This window comes from Lontra canadensis, unplaced genomic scaffold, assembly GCF_010015895.1.
Source record: "Lontra canadensis isolate GAN:19392208 unplaced genomic scaffold, GSC_riverotter_1.0 scaffold107, whole genome shotgun sequence".
Classification (NCBI taxonomy): domain Eukaryota; kingdom Metazoa; phylum Chordata; class Mammalia; order Carnivora; family Mustelidae; genus Lontra; species Lontra canadensis.
In genome coordinates, this window is record NW_022631101.1 from 4985728 (window position 1) to 5010795 (window position 25068).

The following is a 25068-nucleotide window of genomic DNA, read 5'->3' on the forward strand; positions in this document are numbered from 1 at the left end:
AGTTCAGACCCTCCTCCTTCAGACGTGGGAGCCCTCGCCTCCAGACCCCACTTCCTGGGACCCGGGTGTCTGAACCCCAGGCCTCTCCTCCCCCAGGGACTTGGCATTTAGCCATCTCTCGCGGTCCAGATGTTCTTTCTCACCCTTCAGAACACGCCCCGCTGAATGTGGGGCAGCAAGGAGGGCGGGGAGACCAGGCTGATGCCTCCCACAGCCTCCTGGGAGTCTCTGGACTTCTTAAAGGGCTCCCCCTGGGGGCCCACCTGTTCGCCCCAGGGCGCTGAGGGACAAGCTGCGGTCTGAGGAGCTCAGGATCGAGGTCGGCTGACATGCCTGAGGCGAAACCAGGTGACTTTCAGGACTGCCCTCCCTGGGTGGAGATGCCGTCCCCTTTTCTGAATGGGGGCTAAGGGCTCCTCTGTAGGTTTCGGAGAATGGGATGTGTTCTCTGTGTGGTGAGGGCTTCCCTTTCTTCTGTGGGGTGGGGGGCCCCATACCTGTGTTGGGTTGGTGGGTCTCCTTCCCTGTGCAGTGAGGGTGTCCCTTTCTCTACAGGGATTTGAGGGGGGCATTTCTGGGTGCAGATAAAGATTATCTGACTTTGAGTCCTTTTTCTGCATAGGGATGGGAGTGCTGTGTATGTAGACCAGAGAGTCTTTGCGTTGTGATTGGGGTCCTCTACATTTGGGGATGGAGTTCTCTCCATAGGCACCAGGGTGCTTCTCTGAGTGAGGACTGAGTCCCTTCTCTGTAGGGGAGTGGGGTCCTTGTGTGTATAGAGGTTAGGGGTTCCTGTCTGGTGAGGAGAGCTCTTGTCTGTATAAGGATGAGGGGACCTCCTTTCAATAGGAATGTGGGCTTCCTCATGAAGGAATTAGGGAGCCTTCTCCATTTAGGGGCCCCTTATGTGAGCCTTTCTCTGCCATTTGATGCTCTTCTCTGTATGGGACTGTGACATTTTTAACGTGGGGTGTGGCTTTCTCTCTATAAAAAAGTGAACACAAGAGATTCAAGTCCCTGGGAGGGACCCTCCTCCTGGGGTGTCCAGACCGCTGGCACCAGGCCAACCAGGCTGTGGAGTGGGGGTCCAACCCCTCACTGCAGCTGGGTCGTGGGTGGGCCAGGAGCCAGCAGGCAGGGCAGGTGGAAGATGCCATGGTCAGCACACGGTGTCCAGTTTCCAGCCCCAGGAAAGAGCTAATTATACCCCCAGGACCCAAAAGGTCAGGGCCTGGTGGCCTGAGTGGATGGGGCACGGCCTGTCTGGAGCAAGGGGAAACCTGATCGCTCAGACTCTCAGGATTAGAGATTAATTTACGCCTGAAGGGGCAGGACTTCTGCGTCTGAGGGAGGATGGGTGGGTGGGGGGGTGGGTGGGTTGGGGTGGGGGGGTGGTGCTAGAGTCCTGGGTTTCGAAAGAGGAGGGTACTGAGCACTTCCTCAACTGCGAACATCTTTTACCTTGCAGTAGCCAAAAAGGCCCCCAAAGGCAAAGAGGCTGCCAAACCAGCTCCCAAGGAAGCCCCCCCTAAGGAGGCTCCTGCAGAGCCCCCCAAAGGTGAGACAATGTTCCTGTGGGATCTGCAGAACCTGGCTTTTCAACCCCCAGCTCCCTTTGTACCTCTGCAGCACCTTGCTCTCTCTCCTTTAGTCCTACCTCCAGAGTTAATCCATCCTTCCCACACTCGCCCACAACCCTCCATGGCTCCCCAGTGCCCCCAGGTTAGAGCCTTGCCCCTCAGACTGGTCCCCATGCCGCTAGCAGCTAGCTGATTCATCACGGAGTCCTGCCCAGTTCTGGATGCCGCGGTCTATTTCCACACCTCTCCTACCCCAAAGCCATGTTCAAATGATCCAGTCCACCTCCCTCCAGTTCACAAATGGGGAAACTGAGGCCCGAAGGAGTGGAGGAGACTGGCCAAAGTCATGCAGCCACCTGCGTGATACATGGTCTTTCCAAAGTCAGGAGAAGCCACTTTGCTCCATGCTTTGGCATCTGAGCAGAGGGTCCCTCACAGGCTCTAAGCCCCACTCATTAAGTGGCCTGCTGCCCCTTCCCCAACCTGCCTCAGATCCCCCCCAATCCTGTCTCCTAAGCAGAAGCTCCACCTGAGGACCAGTCTCCCACTGCTGAGGAGCCCACTGGCATTTTCCTGAAGAAGCCAGACTCAGTGTCAGTGGAAAATGGTGAGGGGGGATGAGGGAGGAGGGGGCTGGAGACATGACTCTCAGGTCTGAGGGAGGAGGGGGCTGGGGGTTTGGACTCCCAAGTCTGAGGGAGGAGGGGACTAGGGTCCAGGGCTCCTGAGTCTGAGGGAGGAGGGAGCTGGGGCCTGGACTCCCAGGTCTGAGGGAGGAAGGACTGGGGGCCTGGACTCCCGGGTCTGAGGGAGGTGGGGGCTGGGGACCTGGACTCCTGGGTGTGAGGGAGGAGGGGGCTGGGGACTTGGACTCCTCTGTCCAAGGAAGGAGAAGCTCCCAGTCCTCTCTGTAGAGTCTCACAGTTCCTGTCTGGCCACTCCCTCCCATCCCCCACCCCCCCACCCAGGAAAAGATGTGGTGATCATAGCCAAGGTGAATGGGAAGGAGCTCCCAGAGAAACCAACCATCAAGTGGTTCAAGGGGAAGTGGCTGGAGCTGGGCAGCAAGAGTGGGGCCCGATTCTCTTTCAAGGAGTCCCATGACTCTGCCAGCAATGTGAGATCCCCGTGGGGACACTGAGGGCATATGGGCTAAGGATGGGGGTTGGGCAGCCCCCGATTCTCAGAAGGCCTGTTGCTTGAAGCCTGGAGCCCCTATAGGATGGAAAACAGGACCTCCAGGGATAGAGGTTGTGCGGGGCTGCTTGGTGGAGATTGTGGGGGACAGGTGGGGACAATGTTTGGGTTAGGGCAGGGCACACTTGGTCAGTCCGTGCATTCCCAGAAAGGTCTCTGGGGTCAGAGATGTGGGGCCCCAGGGTCAAGTTTTTCCAGGCATGCGAAGAGACAGCTGGCCTTTCCAGTGGGGCCAGGTTGAGGACCCAGAGAGGGAGACGTGAGGTGGACTCCGGGGGGTGTGGGGTGGGGCTGGGGAGCAGTCATGCGCACCCACATCCCTGGCCCCCTGCCCCCAGGTGTACACCGTGGAGCTGCACATTGGGAAGGTGGTCGTGGGGGACCGTGGGAATTACCGCCTTGAGGTCAAAGCCAAGGACTTCTGTGATAGCTGTGCCTTCAACATCGATGTGGAGGGTGCGCTGGTGGGGGTGGCGGGGTGGGGGAGCAAAGGGTTGTGGGGGGTGGGGCTGGGGTGGGTGTTTCAGCCTGGTGTAGCGAGCGTACAGATGTGGGGGTGAGATTTGGGGAGGAGGGAGTAGATGCAGGGGCCAGGGGATTCAAAATTGGGGAGATAGTCTATGGGCTTAGACCATGAGGAGGTGTGGACTCGGGGTGGAGAGGGTGCAGGGTTTTGGGTGCCCAGCGAAGGCTGAGAAGGTGAGCTAAGTAGATCCCAGGGTCTCAGTGGACAGGCTAGAGAAGGTAGCCATGAGGGCTTAGGAAGCTAGTGTGTCCAGGTTTAGGGTGAGGGTGTACAAGCTTAGTGGGAGGTTATTACAGATTTGGGGGCATATGTATGGACCCCAGAGGGTGTACTGGCTCTGGGGTCTACAGCCCAGGATGGGTGTGGCTTAAATATGGGGGACACAGGGAAGGCGTCTGCCCAGGCCTGGGGAGAAGAGTGTGCTGGCCTTTGTGTGTGGTGGGAGAGGCTGCTCGTGGGGCAGTGCGGCAGCAAGGGAAACAGGAATCCACGCGCAAGTTGCAGGATGTGCTGGCCCATGACAGGGGGCCTGGGGGGAGGTTGTGCAGGCCTGGAGGGGCACTTTTGGTCTTAGATCAGGCCTTGCTTCCAGCTCACCTTCTGTCCCCCCATCTCCTCTCCCCAGTACCCCGTCAGGACGCCTCTGGGCAGGGTCTAGAAAGCTTCAAGCGTTCGTAAGTGATCCTGGAGCCTGGGAAGAGTTGTGGGGGGTTGGTGTCTGCTGGTGCCAAAGACTATGGAGTGTCTTCCCCGGGAGGGGAGCCGTGGGAGAAGGGAAGAGTGGGGACCCAGGGCAGGCCTGAGGGCACAGGACCTCCATGGGGTTCACATACCCTCTCAATGGCCACAGGGGCGAAGGGAAGTCAGAAGATGTGGGTGAGCTGGATTTCAGCAGCCTGTTGAAGAAGAGGTAAGCCTACTCCACTTGGCCTAGAGAGAGGAGATGGGGATTCATAGAGGAGGAGGTTCCACTGCCAGCCCTGGATGCCCTGTTTTCCACTCTGTGACCTGCATCTACCCATTTCCCACCCACCCGGCCATCTGTCCCTCCACCTATCCCCATACTCACCATTCACATTTACCTACAACCACACCCACTCAGCCATCTGCCGGCCAGTTCCCCTACCTACCTACCCTTCAACCCATCATCCTCACAGCCATTTTCTTGTTCACTCAGGCTCTAATTCACCTGTACATCCCTCTGAGCACCCAGTCAAACACCCATCTGCCATTCTGGGTGGGGAGGTCCACCCATCCACTCACCAATCACCCGTCTGTTCAACCAGCTGTGTATCCATTGACTAATCCAACCACTCACCTACCTGCGCATTTGCCCATTCATCCGCCCACACATCCATTCATTTACCCGCCATCTCCCACCTGTCTATCCACTCGTCTACCATTACACTCAGCCACCCAGTCAGTAGCCCATCCATTCATCCTTCACCTACCCACCCCTTAATCCCATTCCCCAACTATGGAGGCACCACCAATCCACTTTCCACCACCCATCTGTCTCTCATCCATCTTCCTTCCCACCTGGGTATCTATCTGCACCTACATCTCTCTCCCAACTGAATCCGTCATCCCACCTGCCCACCTGGCCATGCATTCTTCGATCAACGCTTCCCGTCTTCAGTGACACACCCATCTACCCAGATAGCTCTCTGTGCGTGATCTATACGAAATTGCTGTTCTTTAGGTAAAAATGATGGGCTATTGGCAATTTTATAGTGTTCAATATGATGCTTTTCCGTTCGCTTGGTTATTCATTATCTACTGGTCCGCCCATCCATTCTTGTATTCATTCATCTATCCCCATACCCAAATCCACAGCAACCCCATCGAATGACAGACTTATCTCCTTGTCTTTACCCAGCCAACCACCTGCCTGGCCATCTCCCCTCAACATATCCACCCAATTGCCGACCCACCCATTTGCCACCAACCCATCAGTCCATCCACTCGCCCAGCTATCTTCCATCCGCCCATTCATCTGTCTTCACGCCACCCGTCCACCACCTATCACCCATCCATGGACCCGCACATCCATCACCGCAGCCATCCATCAACGCCTTGACCCATGCCTGTAGTATTTCTCCACCCAAAGCTCTGTACATCATTGCAGACACTCATATGTCCTCCTGTTCCCCACTCATCTCTCCTCTTTTTGTTCCCTTCCCTTCCTTCCTTCTTTCCAGAGATCTACTCACTTTCTCACTCAGCAAACATTTTCTGAAGCCTCCTGTCTCGCAGGCCTGGGGCTGAGATCAGGGGACAGAGAGAAGTTTGATTTGGTCCCTGACACTGAGTCACAGATTGTTTTGGGGAGATGGGTCTGGTCCAACAGACATAGACAGAGACCAAGATTGTTTAGTGTGACCAGAGAGAGGGTCCCACAGAGACCTTGTGAGAACCCAGAGGGAAGGCAACTCATTGCCTGGGAAGACCAGCAGTGCCTCACAGAGGAGGGGGCTTTGGCACTAGGTCTGAAGAGGAGTGCATCAGGAAGGGAAAGTAGGGAGGGGTCCTCTGGGTGGGGAAACATTTTGTGCAAAGGCTGGGAGGCAGGAGGGGGGCCTGAGGGTTCAGGAAAGGCAAGGAACATGCATGGGTGGTTGTGGGGGTGCTGATGGCATGGTGGGTGGCGTCATGACTGTCAGGCTGAGCTGCTGAGGCTTCCTCCTGATGGCAGTGGGGGACCCATGGAAGAATTCTGAACAAGGAAAGGATGTCATCTGATGTGGAAGTAAGGAATACCCTCCTGGGGCCATGTGGCGAGCAGGCTGGAGGGGAAGAGGCAGAATGGAGGCCAGGAGGTCAAGGAGAAGGCTGAGGCATGCAGGCGGAGAGGAAAAGGGCACCAGGCTCAGAGAGAGAGAGAGAGTGGCACAGCAAGTGGGTGAAGGCAGAGGGAGGACAAAGGCAGAGGGAGCACCTCACCTTTTAATCCTAATTGCCCCTCCACCCCCTGTGGCCCCTGCCTACTCTCCCTGCCCTCAGGGAGGTGGTTGAGGAGGAGAAGAAAAAGAAGAAAGATGATGATGACCTAGGCATCCCCCCTGAAATTTGGGAGCTCCTGAAAGGGGCAAAGAAGAGTGAGTACGAGAGGATTGCCTTCCAGTATGGCATCACTGACCTCCGGGGCATGCTGAAGCGGCTCAAGAAGGCCAAGGTTGAGGTCAAGAAGAGTTCAGGTCAGCACTGCTCAGAGGGGAGGTGGGCCCTCCCTAGGGGATCCCAGCATCATGGGTATTGGATGTTTGGACCCTGGGCCTATCTCTTGAAGGTCCCGATCTAAGGAGTAATAGGGCCCTGTAGTCAGGCACCTCCAAGTTCATGGGAGGATTCCTGACATTGACCTTGGAGAGCCCATGGTCTGGGGAGGGAGATGTGGCAGCTCTGGGGGGTGACCAGGGCAGTGAGAACCTCTCAGCTCCATGCACCCTGAATCCTTCAATCTCCAGCCTTCACAAAGAAACTGGATCCAGCCTACCAAGTGGACAGGGGCAACAAGATCAAGTTGGTGGTGGAAATCAGTGACCCAGACCTTCCTCTTAAGTGGTACAAGAACGGCCAGGAGATCAAACCAAGTAGCAAGTATGTGTTGAGGGACAGTCCCTCAGGGGGGTGGGGAGAGATCTGAGTCCCAGAGAGGGCCCAGATATAAATCGGACCACTCTTAACCCAGAAAGAGCCTCCCTCATTCATATGAAAAGTGTAAATACCTCAATAAAAAAAATTGACAAAGGAGGGGTGCCTGGCTGGCTCAGTAGGTGAAGCATGTGACCCTAGATGTCAGGATCATGAGTTCAAGTGCCATATTGGGTGTAGAGATTACTCCTTTTTTTTTTTTTTTTAATTTAAGGGTTTTGTTGTTGTTTTTTAAGATTTTATTTATTTATTTATTTATTTATTTATTTGACAGAGAGAGAGAGAGAGAGAGAGACAGCCAGAGAGGAACACAGGCAGGGGAGTGGAAGAGGGAGAAGCAGGCTTCCTGGTGAGCAGAGGGAGCCCGATGTGGGACCCACTCCAGGACCTGGGATCATGACCTGAGTTGAAGGCAGATACTTAATGACTGAGCCACCCAGGAGCCCCTAGAGATTACTCTTAAAAAATCTTTAGGGGCGCCTGGATAGCTCAGTTGGTTAAGCATCTCTCTTCAGCTCAGGTCATCCTAGGATCAAGTCCCGCATTGGGTTCCTTGCTCAGTGGGAAGTCTGCTTCTACCTCTCCCTCTGCCTCTCCTCCTGCTCATGTGCGTGCTCTCTCTATCAAATAAATAAATAAAATTTTTATAAATAAATAAATAAGCTTTTAAAAAAATTGTTCAAGGTAATGAAAACAAGAATTTGGTTGAGAAGAAACCAATGGCCAATGTGCTGTGGAGGACACATTCAACCTTGAAAATAACAGCAACAACAACAATAATAATGCAAATAAGTAATAGTCTTCTGCTCTCCAAATAGGCAAAGACTTTCCAAAATGATAAAACCCAGTGCTGGAGACAACATAGAGAAATGGGTACACAAATGCTGCTGGCAGGAATGGTACTTGCTAAATCTCTGAATGGGCAGTGTGTTAAAAATCTTTCAGATTGTGCAGTTTGAGGGATTTATCCTAAGAGAATTTCATGGTTGTGCATATTTCGCTGCAAGGATGTTCCCTAAGGCATTTGCTATTGTAGCAAAAATGGAAAACAACCAGAATGTATGATTCCTTGCCAAAGTTCTATGTGGTCACTAAGAATGAGATCCTAAAATGTATACTAATACAGGAAGCTGGTCAAAGTTTGCAAACGGGAAGAAGCGTGGTTCCCATTTCTGCTTCACACAATGTTAATCTACATACATATAGATAAAAAGATTGGAAAGACAGAGACCGAAATGTTTGCAACAGTTATCTCTTGGCTGGGTTTTAGTTTTATTATTTTTTTCTTGGCTGTGTGTGTGTGTGTGTGTTTTAAAGTTATTAATTTATTTAAGTCGTCTCTACACACAACGTGGGGTTCTAACTCAGGATTTCCAAGATCAAGTGTCAGCATGTTCTTCTGACTGAGCCAGCCAGGCGCCCTGGCTGTGTCTTCTAAGTTTCTCATCAGGAGCATGTTGGATAAGATAAAAAGTTAAGTTAGTTAAGGTCCAGGTTAAGTTGCTGTAAGAAAGTCCCTAGGTTACATTACTTGAAGTGAGAGAGAAATGTATTCCTAGCTGAGTGAGGCTGGCGGGTTGGCTTTCTTCTTAGAGATTGTTTGGGGACCCAGGTTCCACATTTTAGGCTACACCATTTCTTGTGACATTGTCTTCATCTGCTTGATTGAAGCTGGGTCATGGGAGACAGGAAGGGGGAAGGAGAGAAGTCTGAAGCAAGCAACACAAAGGTGGAGATGAAGTAGCAGTTATGCAGCTGGAATCCACTCACATTCCATTGGCCCAAGTTCAGTGGTGGTCCATTCTAGCTGCAAAGGAGGCTGGGAAATGTAGTTCTCAGGTCGGTAGCTGTGTGCTATTGCTAAATGGAAGGGGAGGATGGATATGGGCGGCGAGGGGGCACTTAAGATTTCTGCTATGGGTATTTAAATACTAGAAATTAGACCATCTGTCCGCTCCTGCACAATCTGGCCCTGAGAGGGAGTGACTTGCTTGAGAACTGGTGGGTAGATCAACCCCAGGCCCAGGATCTCCTCCAGGCTCTAGGCTAAGATAAGATTTTTGCACCAGGTATGTGTTTGAGAATGTTGGTAAGAAGCGAATTCTCACCATCAACAAGTGCACGCTGGCGGACGATGCCGCTTATGAGGTCGCTGTCAAAGATGAGAAGTGTTTCACCGAGCTCTTTGTCAAAGGTGAGGCTGAGATTTGGGCCTGAGCTTAGGGAGTGGAGCTCTGGGGTGGGGGTGGGGGGGTCCTGAAACTACTGACCTCCTGTCCCTCCATGTCTCACAGAACCTCCAGTCCTGATTGTCAAACCCCTCGAGGACCAGCAGGTGTTTGTGGGTGACCGGGTGGAAATGTCAGTGGAGGTATCAGAAGATGGTGCCCAGGTCATGTGGTAAGTGACTCTTGATCCCTGAGCTCCATACAGGTGCCCACAGCTTCTTTGCCTCAGCTCTGATCTTTGTGAGCCTCTTAGAGATTCTGAAACTTTACCCAATAGTCACCAGGAGACCTCAGCTCAGCCTTTCTCTATAAATCTTGACCTGCAACCCATGATCTCTTTCTGGAACTTCTGACCTCTACCCATCTTATCCTCTTCCAGCTCCTTTTCCTGATCCTTGCTATTTCAGATTCATTTATTTATCCATTCAATCAATCATCCATCCTCTGGTCCATCCACTCATGTGTCCATTCATCAGCCAATCCTTTATCCATCCATCCACTCCTCTATCCCATTGGTTCATCTGTCCATCCATCCATCCCTCCATCCACCTACCCATCCCCTCGCACACTCACTCACCCACCCTTCTCCTCATCCATTCATCCATCCCACATCTTTTCACCCACCCAACAAATATTTATTGAGCACCTATTATATGATGGCACTCTTCAATGTATTGGAGATATAATGGTGAGAAAATATACCAATGTGTCACCCACCCTTTTAGAGTTAATAATCTGGTAAACCTCTGGGGTATATGTGTAGGAGAGAGAGACATGTGTTAGTCAAGACATCACATGAATAAATACAAAAGTTCTATTTTGACAGGTGTTTCAGAAGAGCACTAACTGAAGCTATAATCACTTTTTAATAGGCAGAAGGGACTCAGGAGGTCAGGGAAGGCTTCCTGGAGGAGGTGACAATGGAGCTGAGGTTTGAATGATAAGGAGGTAGAAGAGAAGTGGGAAGGGAGGAGTTTCTCAGGTAGGGAAGTACCATTTAGAGAGGCCACAATATTTGATGTCTCTCTGGGACCCCAGGACTCCCTCCATGCCCTGACATCTCCCAGTGACCTTTCATTCCAACCAGGACCTTGCGGCATCTCCCTGTGGACTGTGACTTCCTGTGACCCACTATCCCACCTGTGATCCAACTATCCAAGATGCTTCTGTCAACCTGACTCTCTCCTCCCTCCTGGGACTGCCCTTCTTACCCTTGACCTCCGCTCAGGACTCTCTCTGGCCCTCCCCCTGTGATATCCAGACCCAGAGCTGTGTGGGTCTCTCACTTCTCTTCTTCACATTCCCCTTTGCCTAGGATGAAAGATGGGGTAGAACTGACACGGGAGGATTCCTACAAGGCTCGATACCGCTTCAAGAAGGATGGAAAGCATCACGTTCTTATCTACTCAGATGTGACCCTGGAGGATGGGGGTCACTACCAGGTCATGACCAATGGAGGCCAGTGTGAGGCCGAGCTCATCGTGGAAGGTATGGGGCCTCCAGGTGGGGAGGGGGGTGTTGCGATGTGTCAAGCTTCTCCTCACTCCTCAAAATTGCTCAGGCTCTGGGGTGCCTGGATGGCTCAGCCAGAAGAACGTGTGACTTTTGATCTTGGAGTCATGCGTTCGAGCCCCACGTTTAGGGTAGAGTGTTTACTTAAATAAAGAAAGAAACTTAAATTGCTCAGGGGCGCCTGAGTGGCGTAGTCGGTTAAGGGTCCAGCTCTTGGTTTCAGCTCGGGTCATGATCTCGGGGTCCTGGGATCGAGCCCCACGTCAGGCTCTGTGCTCAGCATGGAGTCTGCTTGTCCCTTTCCCTCTGCTTCTCCCCCTCTGCCCATCTCTCTCAAATAAATTAATAAATAAAATCTTTTTTAAAAAAAGATTTTATTTATTTATTCATTTGACAGACAGAGATAACAAGTAGGTAGAGAGGCAGGCAGAGAGAGAGGGAAGCAGTCTCCCTGCTGGGCAGAGAGCCCGATGTGGGGCTTGATCCCAGGATCCTGGGATCATGACTTGAGCCAAAGGCAGAGGCTTTAACACACTGAGCCACCCAAGCGCCCCTAATAAATAAAATGTTAAACAAACAAACAAACAAACAAACATTGCTCAGGCCCCGAATCTTGCAGTTGTCCCTGGCTCCTCTCTTGGCCTCCCCCGGCATTCAGTTCACCAGCGACTCCTGGCAGCTTCCCCTCAGAAGGTATCCAGGATCTGACCACTCTTCCCCTCCTCTGTTGCCCTCACTTGTCCCAGGCCTCCACCCCTCATGCCTGAACGACAGCACTGGTCAGTGGGTGCCCTGTTTCCATGGCCACCCCCTCCCCCACTCACATACACACCAGCCAGAGAGTGATCCTTGTAAAATGTAAGTCAGATGGTGGAAACTGAGCACACGGCTGTCTAGGGCCCAGGTCACTTTCCTGTTATGTAAGACGTCACCCTGTCCGCCAGGGGAAGCTGACTGAAAGCCACGTGGGACTCCATGCATTACATTTGCAAATGCTTGTGAGTGTGTAATTCCTTAAATATAAAAAAATGAACCAACCCCAAACTAAGGTATTTATGAGCCAAATCAATTATGGATGTCAATAAGAAGCCCTTAAAAATGGACAGTGTGACATGCACTGATATGTAAGGATTTCCAATATACCCTGTTGTCAGGTAAAAAAGCAAATATGTTACAATTTGCAAGGAGGGGAGGGGAGGAAGGAAGGAAAAGAAGAGAGGGAGGAGAGAAAACATATATACCTATTTGCTTTCATAGTGATCGACTAAACGGGTAGTGCCCGTTTGGAGAAGGGAGGATTAGAGGTGGGTAAGTAGGAGATAACCCCTTTACATCTAAATCCATTTCCTTGGGGCGCCTGGGTAGCTCAGTGGGTTAAAGCCTCTGCCTTCGGCTTGGGTCATGATCCCTGGGTCTGGGGATCAAGCCCCACATCGGGCTCTCTGCTCAGCAGGGAGCCTGCTTCCCCTCTCTCTCTCTGCCTGCCTCTCTGCCTACTTGTGATCTCTGTCAAATAAACAAATAAATAAAATCTAAAAAAAAAAATGCATTTCCTTTATTTAATTTTTTTTCCTTTTTTTTTTTTTAAGATTTAATTATTTATTTGAGAGAGAAAGAGAGAGAGTACAGGCAGGGGGATGGGGAAAGGGAGAAGCAGACTCCCTGCTGAGCACAGGGTCCAACTTGGCGCCCGAGCCCTGGACACTGGGACCATGTCCTGAGCTGAAGGCAGATGCCTAACCAACTGAGCCACCCAGGGCCCCCACTGCCTTTATTTTTAAGGCATATAAATGCATTGTTTTGTTAAAAAAAAAAATACGTCAGAGCCCAGCCATCTTTACAACATTCTCTAGTGGCTCCTGCCTGGCTGGGAGTCCTCTCTGGGGCCCCCAAGGTCTGTGATCTGGCCCCGTCTGCCCCTGCCCAGCTCATCTCCTACCATGTCTGCCTCGCTCACTGCGTGTTGGTCTCCTCGCTGTTTCCCACACCGAGCCTGCTCTGCTGCACAGGGCTTTTGCACATGCTGTTCCTGTTACTGGGGGACTCTTCCGCATTCTCGCACAGACTCTTCCCTGCCCTCCTTCAGGCTTCATCACTCCCTCTTGTTATACATTTCTTTCTTTCTTTTTAAGATTTTATTTATTTATTTCTCAGAGAGAGAGAGAGAGAGAGTGTGAACGCATAAGCAGGGGGAGTGGCGGGCAGAGGGAGAAGCAGGTTCCCCAATGAGCAAGGAGCCTGTTGCGGGACTCGATTCCAAGACCCTGGGATCATGCATGACCTGAGGCAAAGGCACATGGTTAATCTACTGAGCCACCTAGGTGTCCTTGTTGTACGTTTCTGTGTTTCCCTGTTCACCGACCGTCTCCACATTAGAATATGAGCTCCACCAAGACGGTGGATGTTTCTGGGCTGTTCACAGCTATATCCCCAGTGCCTGGAACAGCGCTTGTGAATATCTGTGGGCCGCCTGGAGTTCTCATGGCCTCGTATCCTTCTCTCCCCGCCCAGAGAAACAGCTGGAGGTCCTGCAGGACATCGCAGATCTGACAGTGAAGGCCTCGGAGCAGGCCGTGTTTAAGTGTGAGGTGTCTGACGAGAAGGTGACAGGCAAGTGGTACAAGAATGGGGTCGAGGTGCGGCCGAGCAAGAGGATCACCATCTCCCACGTGGGGAGGTGCGGAGTAGACCTTGGAGGTGGCGGAGAGGGGAGGGGTGCGTGGGGGTGGCGTGTGTATCAGTTGGCTATCGCTGCAGAACAACCATCCATCTACTTAGTGGTTTAAGGGGAAGGGAGCCACAGGCTGCAGGGTCTTTCCGCAAGGGGCACAGATACAGGGAGGGGAGAACCTGTGGCCATGTCTGCCAACAGTCTCCTACAAAGTGCGGGAGACGTCTAGCTGGGGTAACAAAGGGACTGGAATTCAACAGGTGGCACAGGGACATCCAGGAGAAGCACCTGGTGACCTGTGGGATGTGGAGAGCCACCGTGAGGCCAGAACAGCATGCCCAAGCGCGTGTGCCCCCGTAGGGTGGTGAATTGCATTTCCTGACCACAGCTCTTGGCAGAATGCAGGCTTTCTCCAGGTTCTGTGTCAGGAACCCTGCCTGCCAGGAGTGTCGGTAACTCTGAGAATGAATTATAACGCTTATGGGGCATTTATTACATGCTGGGAGAGTTTTACTTCTTTTTTTTTTTTTTTTAGATTTTATTTATTTATTGGACAGATAGAGATCACAAGTAGGCAGAGAGGCAGGCAGAGAGAGAGGAGGAAGCAGGCTCCCTGCTGAGCAGAGAGCCCGATGAGGGCCATGATCCCAGGACCCTGGGATCATGACCTGAGCCGAAGGCAGAGGCTTTAACCCAGTGAGCCACCAGGTGCCCCAAGAGTTTTACTTCTTCACAACAACCCTGCTGTAGACTGCTCATGATTCCTCTTTTATGGATGAAGAAATTGAACACACAGGGGGCTTAGCTAACTTGCCCAAGGTCACACAGCTAATAAGTGGCAAAGATGAGATTTGAATTCAGATGATAGCATTTCAAAACCCAGAATAAAAATGATAGGCCTGGGGGAACAGTGCCTGGCAGGCTCAGTTGGTGAAGCATCCGCCTTTGCCTTTGGCTCAGGTCCTGATCTCTGGGTCCTGGGATCGAGCCCCACCTTGGACTCTGAACTCAGTAGGGAGCCTGCTTCTCCCTCTGCCTTGCCCTTAGCCCCGCTCTTGCTTGCTCTCTCTCAAATTAAAAAAAAAAAATGGTGGGCCAGGGGACTTAGAGTGCATCGAGAGGGTGTTTCTCTGGGAGGCTGGCTGGCTCTTTTGGAAAGATGTGTGATTCTCGATTTCTGCATTATGACTTCGAGCCCCACATTGGGTGCAGAGATTACTTAAATGAATAAACTTTTTTAAAAAGGTGTTTCTCCATGGTGATCCATGGGGTGACCCACCTGATTCCTGCCTTGTACCCACAACACCTTAGGTTCCACAAGCTAGTGATCGATGACGTCCGCCCTGAAGATGAGGGAGACTACACATTTGTGCCCGATGGCTATGCCCTGTCCCTCTCAGCCAAGCTCAACTTCCTGGGTGAGGGTGCCCCTCTGTGTTCCCCAGGGGCCAGAGCACCCACCTTCCCAGACCCCAGAGCCCAGATCCCTCCTTCACGATTAGGTTTCCCTAGTGTGTATTAGGGGTGACAGCAGGCGGCGTCTGATCTTGTGGGAGGAGTCAGATGAAAACATGGAGGGAGAGAGCACTATACATCTGACGAGTGTCCACCTGGGGGGAGGGGCAGTCATGGGCCTGGACCCATGCCCAGCCGCCCCCCGGGTCCCTGGGTGATGCCAGACCTTCCCCTCAGCCTCTGGGGTGGGAGGGTGGGATTAGGGGTCCACTGGATTTAGAGCTAACAGAGCCATCTTCTTTGTCCTCCAGAAATCAAGGTGGAGTATGTGCCCAAGCAAGGTAAGGACCAGGGGTTGCTGTGCTAACCTGAGGGTCTGGACTCCTGGGTCTGAGGGAGGAGGGGCTGAGGGGCCTGGATTCCTGGGTCTGAGGGAGGAGGGGGTTGAGGGTCTGGACTCCTGGGTCTGAGGGAGAAGGGGGCTGGGGGTCCTGACTCCTGGGTCTGATGGAAGAGGGGCTAGGGGCAGGACCCCAGGATTTCTATGGCTATTGGAGCCCAGCTCTTGGGGAACCCAGCTTGCCTTGGTGGGGATCAGGATGACCTAGCTGCCCACTCCCAAGTTCCCCAGTATCTCTTTTTTGCCACTAGAGCCACCAAAGATCCACCTGGACTGCTCAGGGAAGACCTCAGAGAATTCGATTGTGGTTGTGGCTGGAAACAAGCTGAGGCTCGATGTGTCCATCACCGGGGAGCCTCGTCCTGTTGCCACCTGGCTGAAGGGAGATGAGGTATGGCAGGGCTCCCCCCAACCCCGTGCCCTGACTTCTTCTCCCTCTCAGCTCTGCTGGGCAACTTGGGGCAAGTGGCTTCCCTGTCTGAGCTTCAGGTTCATTGTCTGTAAAGTGAGAATGATGGTCCTTCAGAGGATTGAAGACTGGAGATTGTATTTGTCTATCACATGGTACTGGCCTGCCACATGGTGGGTGCTCCCTCCCTCCCTCCATCCATGCCTCCCTCCATCCCTCCCTCCATCCATCCCTCCATCCACCATCCATTAATCAGTCAGCCAACAAATCCAGCTGTCCATCAACTCAACCATCCACCCATCTTTCCATTCATAAACTTATCGATTATATAATTCATCTGGCCATCTTCTCATCCAGTAATTAATCCATTTGTCCATTTATCCATCAGTCAGTCCAAGGTCCCATCCATCCAACAGATATTTTTATTTTGTATGTTCCAGGCACTGGACAGTTCAAGTTTTCTTCCATCGTCTAGGCTTCAGAGTCCTAGTCTGTAAAATCGATAGACTTGACTCAACTTTCATTCATTCCTTCAGTCAACAAACACAACCCCTATGTCTTCCTCTCTGTGGGGCTCTGTGCATAGCATTGGGGATACCACCATGAGGGGGGAGGTAGAGGGAGGCGGACAAATGCCCAAGCAGTCACAGTCTGGGGTGACCAGGCTGAGATAAAAGGGGGGGTACTGGAAACTCTGAGACTTCAGGGGGTAGGGCCATCACTTTCAGCTGGGGGCTTCCAAGATGGCTTCCCAGAAGAGGCGACTTCTAGGCGAGTCCTAAAGGATGAGTAAGAGCGAGCGAATAGAAGAGTGGCTGAGGGGATCGCATGCCACATCTTTGGGATTTTAATTCAGGGTGGTGTTTGGAGGATGAGGAGGGCAGCAGGGAAGAATGGTGAGGCTGGGTGTAAATGCAACGGGTCCTCTTGCTCTGGGTCCAAGGCCGTGTGTGTTGTGTGGTGATGAGGAGCCGTTGGAGGACTCTGAGCGGTCAGGGCAGAGGTGGGCCTGGGCTTGGGGAGAGATGGAACAAGGTCACCCCGTGGCTGTGTCCAGTTGTTCGCAGCCACTGAAGGCAGGGTCCGCATCGAGAATCTGACAGACATCAGCAGCTTCGTGATCGAGAGTGCCGATCGAGCGGATGAGGGCCGCTACACCATCAAGGTCACCAACCCCGTGGGCGAGGATGTGGCCTCCATCTTCGTGCGGGTTGTGGGTAAGCAGAGGGAGCTGAGGGAATGGGCCAGGGTGGCTCCCTGAGGCCCTGAGGGACCCGCTGATCATCCTGTCTCCCGCAGATGTCCCAGACCCCCCGGAGGCTGTGCGGGTCACCTCTGTTGGAGAGGATTGGGCCATTCTTGTCTGGGAGCCACCCAAGTACGATGGGGGGCAGCCAGTCACCGGTGAGTGCCTGTATGCTGGAGTCCCCATGACCTCTGACTTCTCTTACTCCCCCTGCCCCGCCACCCCAACGATCGCTTGGCCTTTGAGAGTTCTTAGCATCCTTGGTGATCTCCCTCTGAGATGGGTTTTCCATCTTGGATGTCTTGCAATTCCTTTGGTCTTCCCTCTCATTCGTTGCTTCCCAGCAACCTGGGGACCTTCACTTATAGCATAGGGTTTTCTATGATCCCTGACTCCTGATTCATGACTCGTGACTGTTCCTGAGCCCCAGCCCCATGACTGGTGACTACTGACTGCTCTGTGACCCCGAGACCAACCCAAGATTCATGTCCTCAGACATCTCTGGGGTCACGTGACCTTTTGATGTGCCTCTCACTGCTACAACTGACCTGCGACCCCATAGTCTCCCCATGGGCATCACTCCTCTCTGTTGGGCGGGGCGTCCAGGTTACCTCCTGGAGCGGAAGAAGAAGGGCTCTCAGCGCTGGATGAAACTGAACTTTGAGGTCTTTACGGAGACGACCTATGAGTCCACCAAGATGATCGAGGGCGTCCTCTACGAGATGCGGGTCTTTGCGGTCAATGCCATTGGTGTTTCCCAGCCCAGCATGAACACCAAGCCCTTCATGCCTATCGGTAATGCTCCTCTGCACCCTCCCCAAACCCCTGTCCATCTCCAACCCCTGCCCTACCTGTTGCTGATCTCTGACCCTACACCTGGCCTTTGAACCTCCAGCCCTAACCAACCTCCCGACCTCTTACTGACCCAGTACATTAGTCACCAATCTCTATGATCCTAGACTCTGTGCCTTTGTCCAGATCCCTCATAGACCTCTGACCTACCAGACCAACACTTCTCCCTCCTCCTGGAGACCTCACCATCCCTTGATATACGTTGTGGTTTTAATGACTCATGATGACATGTCCTGGCTCATGGACCTCTGGCCCACCATACTGCTCCCTTTCCTGATCAATGACTCCAACTCTGATTCCTGCCCCTCCCCCTGACCACCGACCCCTCATTTGCTTCCACCTTCCTTTTCCCTGGATTCTTACAGCACCCACGAGTGAACCCTTGCACCTGACAGTGGAAGATGTGACAGACATGACCACCACTCTCAAGTGGAGACCTCCAGATAGGATTGGGGCAGGCGGCATCGATGGGTACCTGGTGGAGTACTGCCTGGAGGGCTGTGAGTGGCCCCGTCAGGTCTGGGGGTGGGGGCGTGGTGTATCACACAGAGCCCTGCTGGGGGTCCAATCCAGGGGACTGCAAAGAGGGCAGTGCAAGGAGAGCTCTTTGGTGGGTGGGCTGGCCTAGCCCTGTGTCTGTACTTGCTTTGCTTGAATCCCCGAATGGGATGGCTCAAGCCAGGCCCCCATTGACCAGCTTGTCCTCTCTCCCTCCCTCCCTCTCTCCCATCCTCCTTTCCCTGTACCCATCTTCCATACAGTAATGCTTTTCCATCCATCTATCCATCATCCCTGTAATTATTGACTACCTATATTCCTTCTTTCTCTCATCCCTCCCTCCCTCCATTTTTCCATCCGTCCTTCCTTCCTTCCTGTCTTCCTTCCTTCCCTTCTTCCTGCATTCTTCCATCCATTTGCCCACCATTGGTCATCCATCCAACCATCTGTCTATCCATCTGAAAATCTTTTGGATTAACAAACTATCCATCCATCTTGTAATATGTTTTCCATCTGTATATTTATCTCTTTACCACCATTTTTCTTCCCTCTTCCCTCCCTCCTTTCCACCCTCCTTTCCTTCTTCCCATTCATCCATTTCCCTATATGACCACTGTCTACTGGTCATGACATCTGTCTACTGTCTCTCCATCTTTCTGTGTATCCATCCACCCATCCACCCATCTTTCCACATATCCAACTCTCCATTCTCCACTGAACAAACACGTTCTGAGAGCTGGACTCCGTGCCAGGCTCGGTGCCATGACTGTGGGGGTACCTGCAACACGGTCATCTCACTGGGAAGACAGACGTGATCCTCTCAACACCGTATCCCAGGCCTTAAAGTCAGACAGACGTGGGTTCCCATCCTGCCCTACACTTTCCTTCATCTAAAAATGGGCGAAGACAGTTGCCTCCTTGACAGGGTACAGTGATGACTGCATCTTGTAATGCATGTAAATGATGGATGGTTGGACTCTAATCAGCTTCTTCCCTCTTTCTCTTTCCAGCGCTCTTTACCCCATTCTTGCCCTTGCCTATCCCACTCCCATCTGCGCCAGGCCACTATGATGTTTCAGGACCTAGTCTCATTAGAGTTCGCCCTGGTGGTGGTTGGTCTGACCCACATTTGTTCACCAACCTATGGCAATAAACCTAAGCTAGAAAGCAAGGGGGCAGGAAATCCGAGAAGCTGTCTCTAACCAGCCCCCCATTCTCTACTCCTCTGAATTTTGATTTCCCCATCTCTAAAATGGGGATAACATAGGACAGAGGCAGAGATCAGTGAGTTAACTAACACGTGTGCCACCCTTCCAATCTGTTCATAGTAAGTGCTTAACAAATATCAGCTGCCCCTGTTTATTGTAGTCAGCCCAGGGAACGGGAAGGGACAACCAGCTGAGGTGCTTCTAGAAGGTTCCCAGCATGGCTTCTCTTTTGTAGCCGAGGACTGGGTCCCAGCTAACACGGAGCCCATAGAGCGCTGTGGCTTCACCGTCAAGAATCTCCCCACGGGAGCAAAAATCTTGTTTCGGGTAGTGGCAGTCAACATTGCGGGGCGCAGCGAGCCCGCCTCCCTGTTCCAGCCCGTCACCATCCGGGAAATTGTGCGTAAGTGACTCTGACCCCACTCTCCCAAAGACCAAGTTGCCGTCATCCGGCCTGCTCTTGCCATGTCATCATTAGGGCCTCCCCCAAGAACGTCATCACCACAGTCTCTCTGTCCCTCCCTCGAGTGTCCCCCAGCCCAGGACTGAGCCCCCATTCCTGTGTCTGTGCCCTCAGAGCAACCCAAGATCCGGCTCCCGCGCCATCTCCGCCAGACTTACATCCTCAAAGTGGGGGAACACATCAACCTCGTCATCCCCTTCCAGGTGCGCCGAGCTGGGGTTGGGCTTAGGGGTCAGGGCCCAAGGGTGAGGCCCAGGGTGGGGCCGAGAGCGAGACCCGGGCTGACCTCTTGGCCTCCCTTCCTTCCGCCCCCACCCAGGGAAAGCCCCGGCCCCAGGTGGTGTGGACAAAGGGCGGGGCGCCCCTGGACCCCAATCGTGTGCACGTGCGCACCAGCGACTTCGATACCGTGTTCTTCGTGCGCCAGGCGGCACGCTCGGACTCGGGGGAGTACGAGTTGACGGTGCAGATTGAGAACATGAAGGACACGGCCACCATCCGTATCCGGGTCGTGGGTGCGCGGGCAGCTGGGGCAGTGGGGAGGCATTGTGATCCAGGAGATGGGACGTGAAGAGATTGGGACGGAAACAAGGACATGAGGCTGGGATGGGGCCAAAGGGCGAGGAAGCGGGAGTGGGGAAAGGCCTAAGCCTGATCAGAATCCTGGGACCAGGTGAGGGGGCTTAGGTGGGGAGAGATGCAGGGAGGAGGTAAGGGGTTGGCGTCTGACAACCGCCCCCCCACCCCCCGCACCATTCCAGAAAAGGCAGGACCAGCAGAGAACGTGATGGTGAAGGAGGTGTGGGGTACTAACGCGCTGGTGGAGTGGCAGCCCCCCAAAGATAATGGGAACAGTGAGATCACGGGCTATTTTGTCCAGAAAGCCGACAAGAAAACCATGGTGAGAGACCCGAAGGGCCGGGGTGGGGTGGGATGGGTGATATCCCCAGAGCAGATGCCATTGTCTCCAGGTCACTGCTGGGAAAGGGAAACCCGCCTTGGAGAGAGTGGGAGCATGGGCTGGGGCTGGGAGGGAAGCCTTTTGGGCACAAGGTGGGTTTTCTTTTCCTTTTTCTTTTTTTTAAACTAAGGTAAAATTCACATAAAATTAAGCATTAACAATTTTAAAGCTTTTAGTCTGTTCCCACTATTGTGTCACCAACACAACTAGTTCCAAGACATTGTCATGTCCCCAAAAGGACACGTCACACCCACTAAGCATCCCCCTCCCCCCCCAGCCGCAGGCAGCCACTAATCTGCTTCCTATGTGTATGGATTTGCCTTCTCTAGACTTTTCATATAAATAGGAACTCGCGATACGCAGCTTCCTTTGCTCAGAAAGTTTTCCTGGTCCCCCCAAATTGCGACGTGGATTGGGGTTTCAGTCCTTTCCATGGCTGAGTGAGAGTGCCTGGTTTGGACCTACCATGTTTTGCTTCTCCATTTAGCCGCTGACGGGCACGTGGGCTGTTCCCATCTCTTGGGCCATTGTGAACAGTGCTGCTGGGAACTACAAGCTGTCTTAGCGGGATGCACACTTTGGTGTGCTTTGCTCACGCCCTGGGCCTTCTTGTGTCCGTGTTCCTATGTCTGATTCTCCCGGCCCCTCCCTGTCTGTCCCCCACTGTCCCAGGAGTGGTTTACCGTCTACGAACACAGCCGGCACACCTCCTGTACGGTGCCTGACCTCATTGTGGGCAACGAGTACTATTTCCGCGTTTTCAGTGAGAACATCTGTGGGCTCAGCGACTCCCCCGGTGTCTCCAAGAACACGGCCCGGATCCTGAAGACAGGTCCTGCCACCTCACTTTGTGGAGTCCAGTCTCCTCTCTTGGCTGGGATTCTACCTTGACTCCTTTCCCCGCCCCCATACTCAAAGCTGATGGCACCCGGTGATGGAAGAGAGGCAGTAAGGGGCCAGTCCAGATGGGCACCTGACAGGTGCATCTCCCTTTACCCAGGTATCACCTACAAGCCGCTTGAGTACAAGGAGCATGACTTCCGAACACCTCCCAAGTTCCTGACGCCTCTACCAGACCGGGTGGTCGTGGCTGGTTACGCTGCTGCCCTCAACTGCGCGGTCAGAGGCCACCCAAAGGTGCCGTGTGTGTGTGTGTGTGCATGTGCGTGTGTGGATGTGTGTGTGTGTGTGACCCTAGAGGGACATCTTCACCCAGATCCAGCCATACTACCTCCTTCCCCCTGACTTCTCTCTCCTCTGTTCATGGGATTTACTCACTTTTAACCCACTTCCTGCCTCTCCCCACTTCAAGCAGAGCCCAAGTCTCATAATTACACTCCAGCTTCCCTCGGAAACAGAAAACTCTGACAGGAGCTGGGGGGAGGTCTGGACCTCCAGGGCTCCCAGGCAGCTTCTGTCCTGTCCAGTTTCCCAGCTGCTGTTGGGAATGTGGACACTTGCAACCTTGAGTTCCAGTGACTCACCTGGACCAGGGGCTGGCAAAAGAGGGCTCTCTTTTCTGCTTGTCACCAGGATCTCTAAATCAAATGTTATTGGGATGTGGCTGTGCACGCTTCAGAGCCTGAAATAATGACTACCTGGCCTTTACAGATGAAGTTTGCTGGCCTCTGGTCAAGTTTTTGGCTTCAGCCCTGTAGGCCCCCCGTGGATTCATTAGCTCTCCTCCTCCATCGACGTCCACCCACTTCGTTCGCTAACTGTAACTCCTTCATTCATTTGGTTCCTTGACTCGCCTGCCAAGCCATTCGTTTCCTTAGCTCATTTATTCTCTCCATGTGCGCTCTTACGTCACTCACACACGAGGTCTGTTCATACGCTCAGCTCACGGTTTCAGAGGCTGTGTGTGCTGGTGAGCTGGATGTTCGGGGATACTGACATGAATCTGAAGTCATGCACATGACTGCGACACTACGAAGGGTGGGCTGCGTGTCGGAGCCCTGAGGGTAGTTGTGAGTGGACAGTGGGCGTTCCTGCCGCAGCCCAGGCGCCTGAGAGGACATGTGAGCAGAGCCCTGAAAGATAAGCCGGTGCTGATTAGGGGGAGGGAGGAGGGAAGAGCAGTACTGGAAGAGGGAACAGCCAGTGCGCCAAGGTCCTGGGGTGGGAGCCTGTTGGGTCTGAGGAAAAACTAGGCAGCTGGTGTGGATGGAGCAGAGGGAGGGAGCGACGGCAGAAGAGTAATGGGGCCAAATGGCATAGGGTTCTGTGGGCCACAACAGAGAGTGAGCTCTTCCCCTCACGAAGAGGGTACTGAGAGTCAGAGAGGAGAAATGACTAGTTCAGGGTCATCAATCAAAATCAGGTGGCAGGACAGCCAAGGATTGCCTCCAGATCTGCCTTCCAAAGCCCACTTTGCCATCACCCGCGGACCTTCCCTAAGCTGGCCTCTTCTCCCACTCCACTCCACAGCCGAAGGTGGTCTGGATGAAGAACCACATGGAAATCCGTGAAGACCCCAAATTCCTGATAACCAACTACCAGGGAATCCTGACGCTCAGCATCCGCCGCCCGTCTCCCTTTGACGCGGGGACCTACTCCTGCAGGGCTGTCAACGAGCTGGGGGAGGCGCTGGCCGAGTGCAAGTTGGAAGTCCGAGGTGAGCGCCCTGCCTGGCTGCCCCTCGCCCCTTCACCCCTGCTCCCACATAGGGACCTGGAGGCCCTGGGCCAAGCCGTATGGAGGGCAGAGCTGTCATCCCGGTGCCCCTAGGTGTGTAACGGGGAAGCCGGATTCAGACCCCTCCAAGAATGATGCAGGGTGACATGTGCACAGGGCACTGTAGGGGTGGGGCTGGGGAGCACCTGATCCGGCGGTGGCAGTCATCTGAGGAAGTTTTCGAGAAGGAGTTGAAGGACAGATAAGAGGTGAATGAGATGGAGAAGGGCTGGCAGGTGATCACCAAGGCTCTGCTGGGCCTGGCCTATGTGGGGAGAGGTGCAGGTGCCCAGAAAAATGCCTCTTCTCCCCAAGCTCTGTCCCTCCCATCCCCTCCTCTCTACCTCCCCCCACCAGCCCCAGCCCTGATCACTTCTTCCTCTGGAATTCTTGCCTGGCCTTCCTGCCTCCCATCTTTCCCTCCAGCCCATCCTCCACAGGGCCCCAGGGGGTTCTCTATCTGGGGCTGACTTGCCCCTCCCCTGCCCGTGGCCCTCCCCAGGTTCCCCAGCAGCTCTGAAGCCTCTCAGCCTGGTGTCCATGGTCCTGCGCCCTCTCCCATGTGCCCCGCTCTGGCCTCATGTACCCCGTTTTCCTCAACACTGTTCCAGCCACACCCAAGCTGTTGGCAGTTGGACAAACTGGTTGTGGTTTCTCTTGTCCCTAGGACTTTGCACATGCCATTCCCTCTACCTGGAATGCTTTTCCTCACCTCCTCTGCGTTGGGCTCTTGCCCATCAAACATCTGCCAGTCCAGGCTCACTGGAGTAGCCGCTACCCAAGTCCCTCAGATGTGACTCATATAAATACAGGCTTCCAGGGTCCCTCCCCAGTTGTGACTCCCCCTGGCCCTGATGACTGCCCAGAAGACAGATGTGACCATAGACTCTTAACAAGCGAGACCATCTCCGCACCTTACTGGCTGCCATTAAGAACACTGCTCTTCCAGGCTGAGCCAATTTGTAATGTTTTGCTATCCCCTTTATTAATTATTGAATCAGCTTGGAAATATCCCTACTTTGGGATTCCAGTGACAGCTTGTCACTGGCAGCTTAGAAATCCCTGATCAGAACATCCCAGTCTGGGGTTCAAAGCCACAGGTACTGTCCGCACCAGGACAGTGGTTTCACTGCCCCACTGAGATGTGAAGGACCCACGTGCTCCCCCTGCTGGCCCTGCAAATCCAGAGGCAAAGGAGCCTGGGGGTGGGGCACAGGGACTTGGGAAGCCCACCCCACCTTACCCACTCTTTTCTCATTTCCCCTGCAGTGCCACAGTGAGACTGTCTTCCACCTGCCAAAGTAATTGGCTGCTGGGTCCTAACCTGGACCTCCCTGAACATTGCTGTTTCCCTTTCCAGAGTTACCACTAAGATAATAGTCTTGTCTACAACCTGTGTGTGTCTGTCCTTCTTGAATCTCTAGCTCCACTGCCTTCTTCCTGTAGGGAGTTAGTCACCTGGGTGTGGGTGATGGGGACAGCAGGTTGGAATGGTAACCATGATAAGACAGTCCTGATGAAACAGACCACGT

The 25068-nt window shown here is 53.4% G+C and overlaps 1 protein-coding gene across 1 annotated transcript; it reads left to right on the forward strand.

The window, feature by feature from the left end:
* The first annotated feature begins 63 nt into the window (after positions 1-63).
* MYBPC2 (myosin binding protein C2) lies at positions 64-24946 on the forward strand. Its single transcript, XM_032838911.1, has 28 exons — positions 64-348; positions 1469-1558; positions 2101-2187; positions 2549-2697; positions 3116-3233; positions 3929-3977; positions 4154-4213; positions 6307-6500; positions 6771-6903; positions 9027-9151; positions 9252-9357; positions 10501-10673; positions 13209-13374; positions 14680-14786; positions 15135-15164; positions 15475-15614; positions 16690-16849; positions 16932-17036; positions 17485-17673; positions 18096-18230; positions 19672-19839; positions 20014-20102; positions 20219-20414; positions 20661-20800; positions 21533-21692; positions 21861-21997; positions 23291-23477; positions 24806-24946. The coding sequence occupies exons 1-28, from the start codon at positions 330-332 to the stop codon at positions 24814-24816; spliced, it is 3423 nt and encodes a 1140-aa protein (XP_032694802.1). The 5' UTR covers positions 64-329; the 3' UTR covers positions 24817-24946.
* The last annotated feature ends 122 nt before the right edge of the window (positions 24947-25068 follow it).

Coding starts and splice junctions, on each gene's coding strand:
- MYBPC2 (XM_032838911.1), top strand. Junction 10,674..13,208: donor GGCCGAGCTCATCGTGGAAG/GTATGGGGCCTC, acceptor CTCCCCGCCCAG/AGAAACAGCTGGAGGTCCTG. Junction 21,998..23,290: donor CGGTCAGAGGCCACCCAAAG/GTGCCGTGTGTG, acceptor TCCACTCCACAG/CCGAAGGTGGTCTGGATGAA.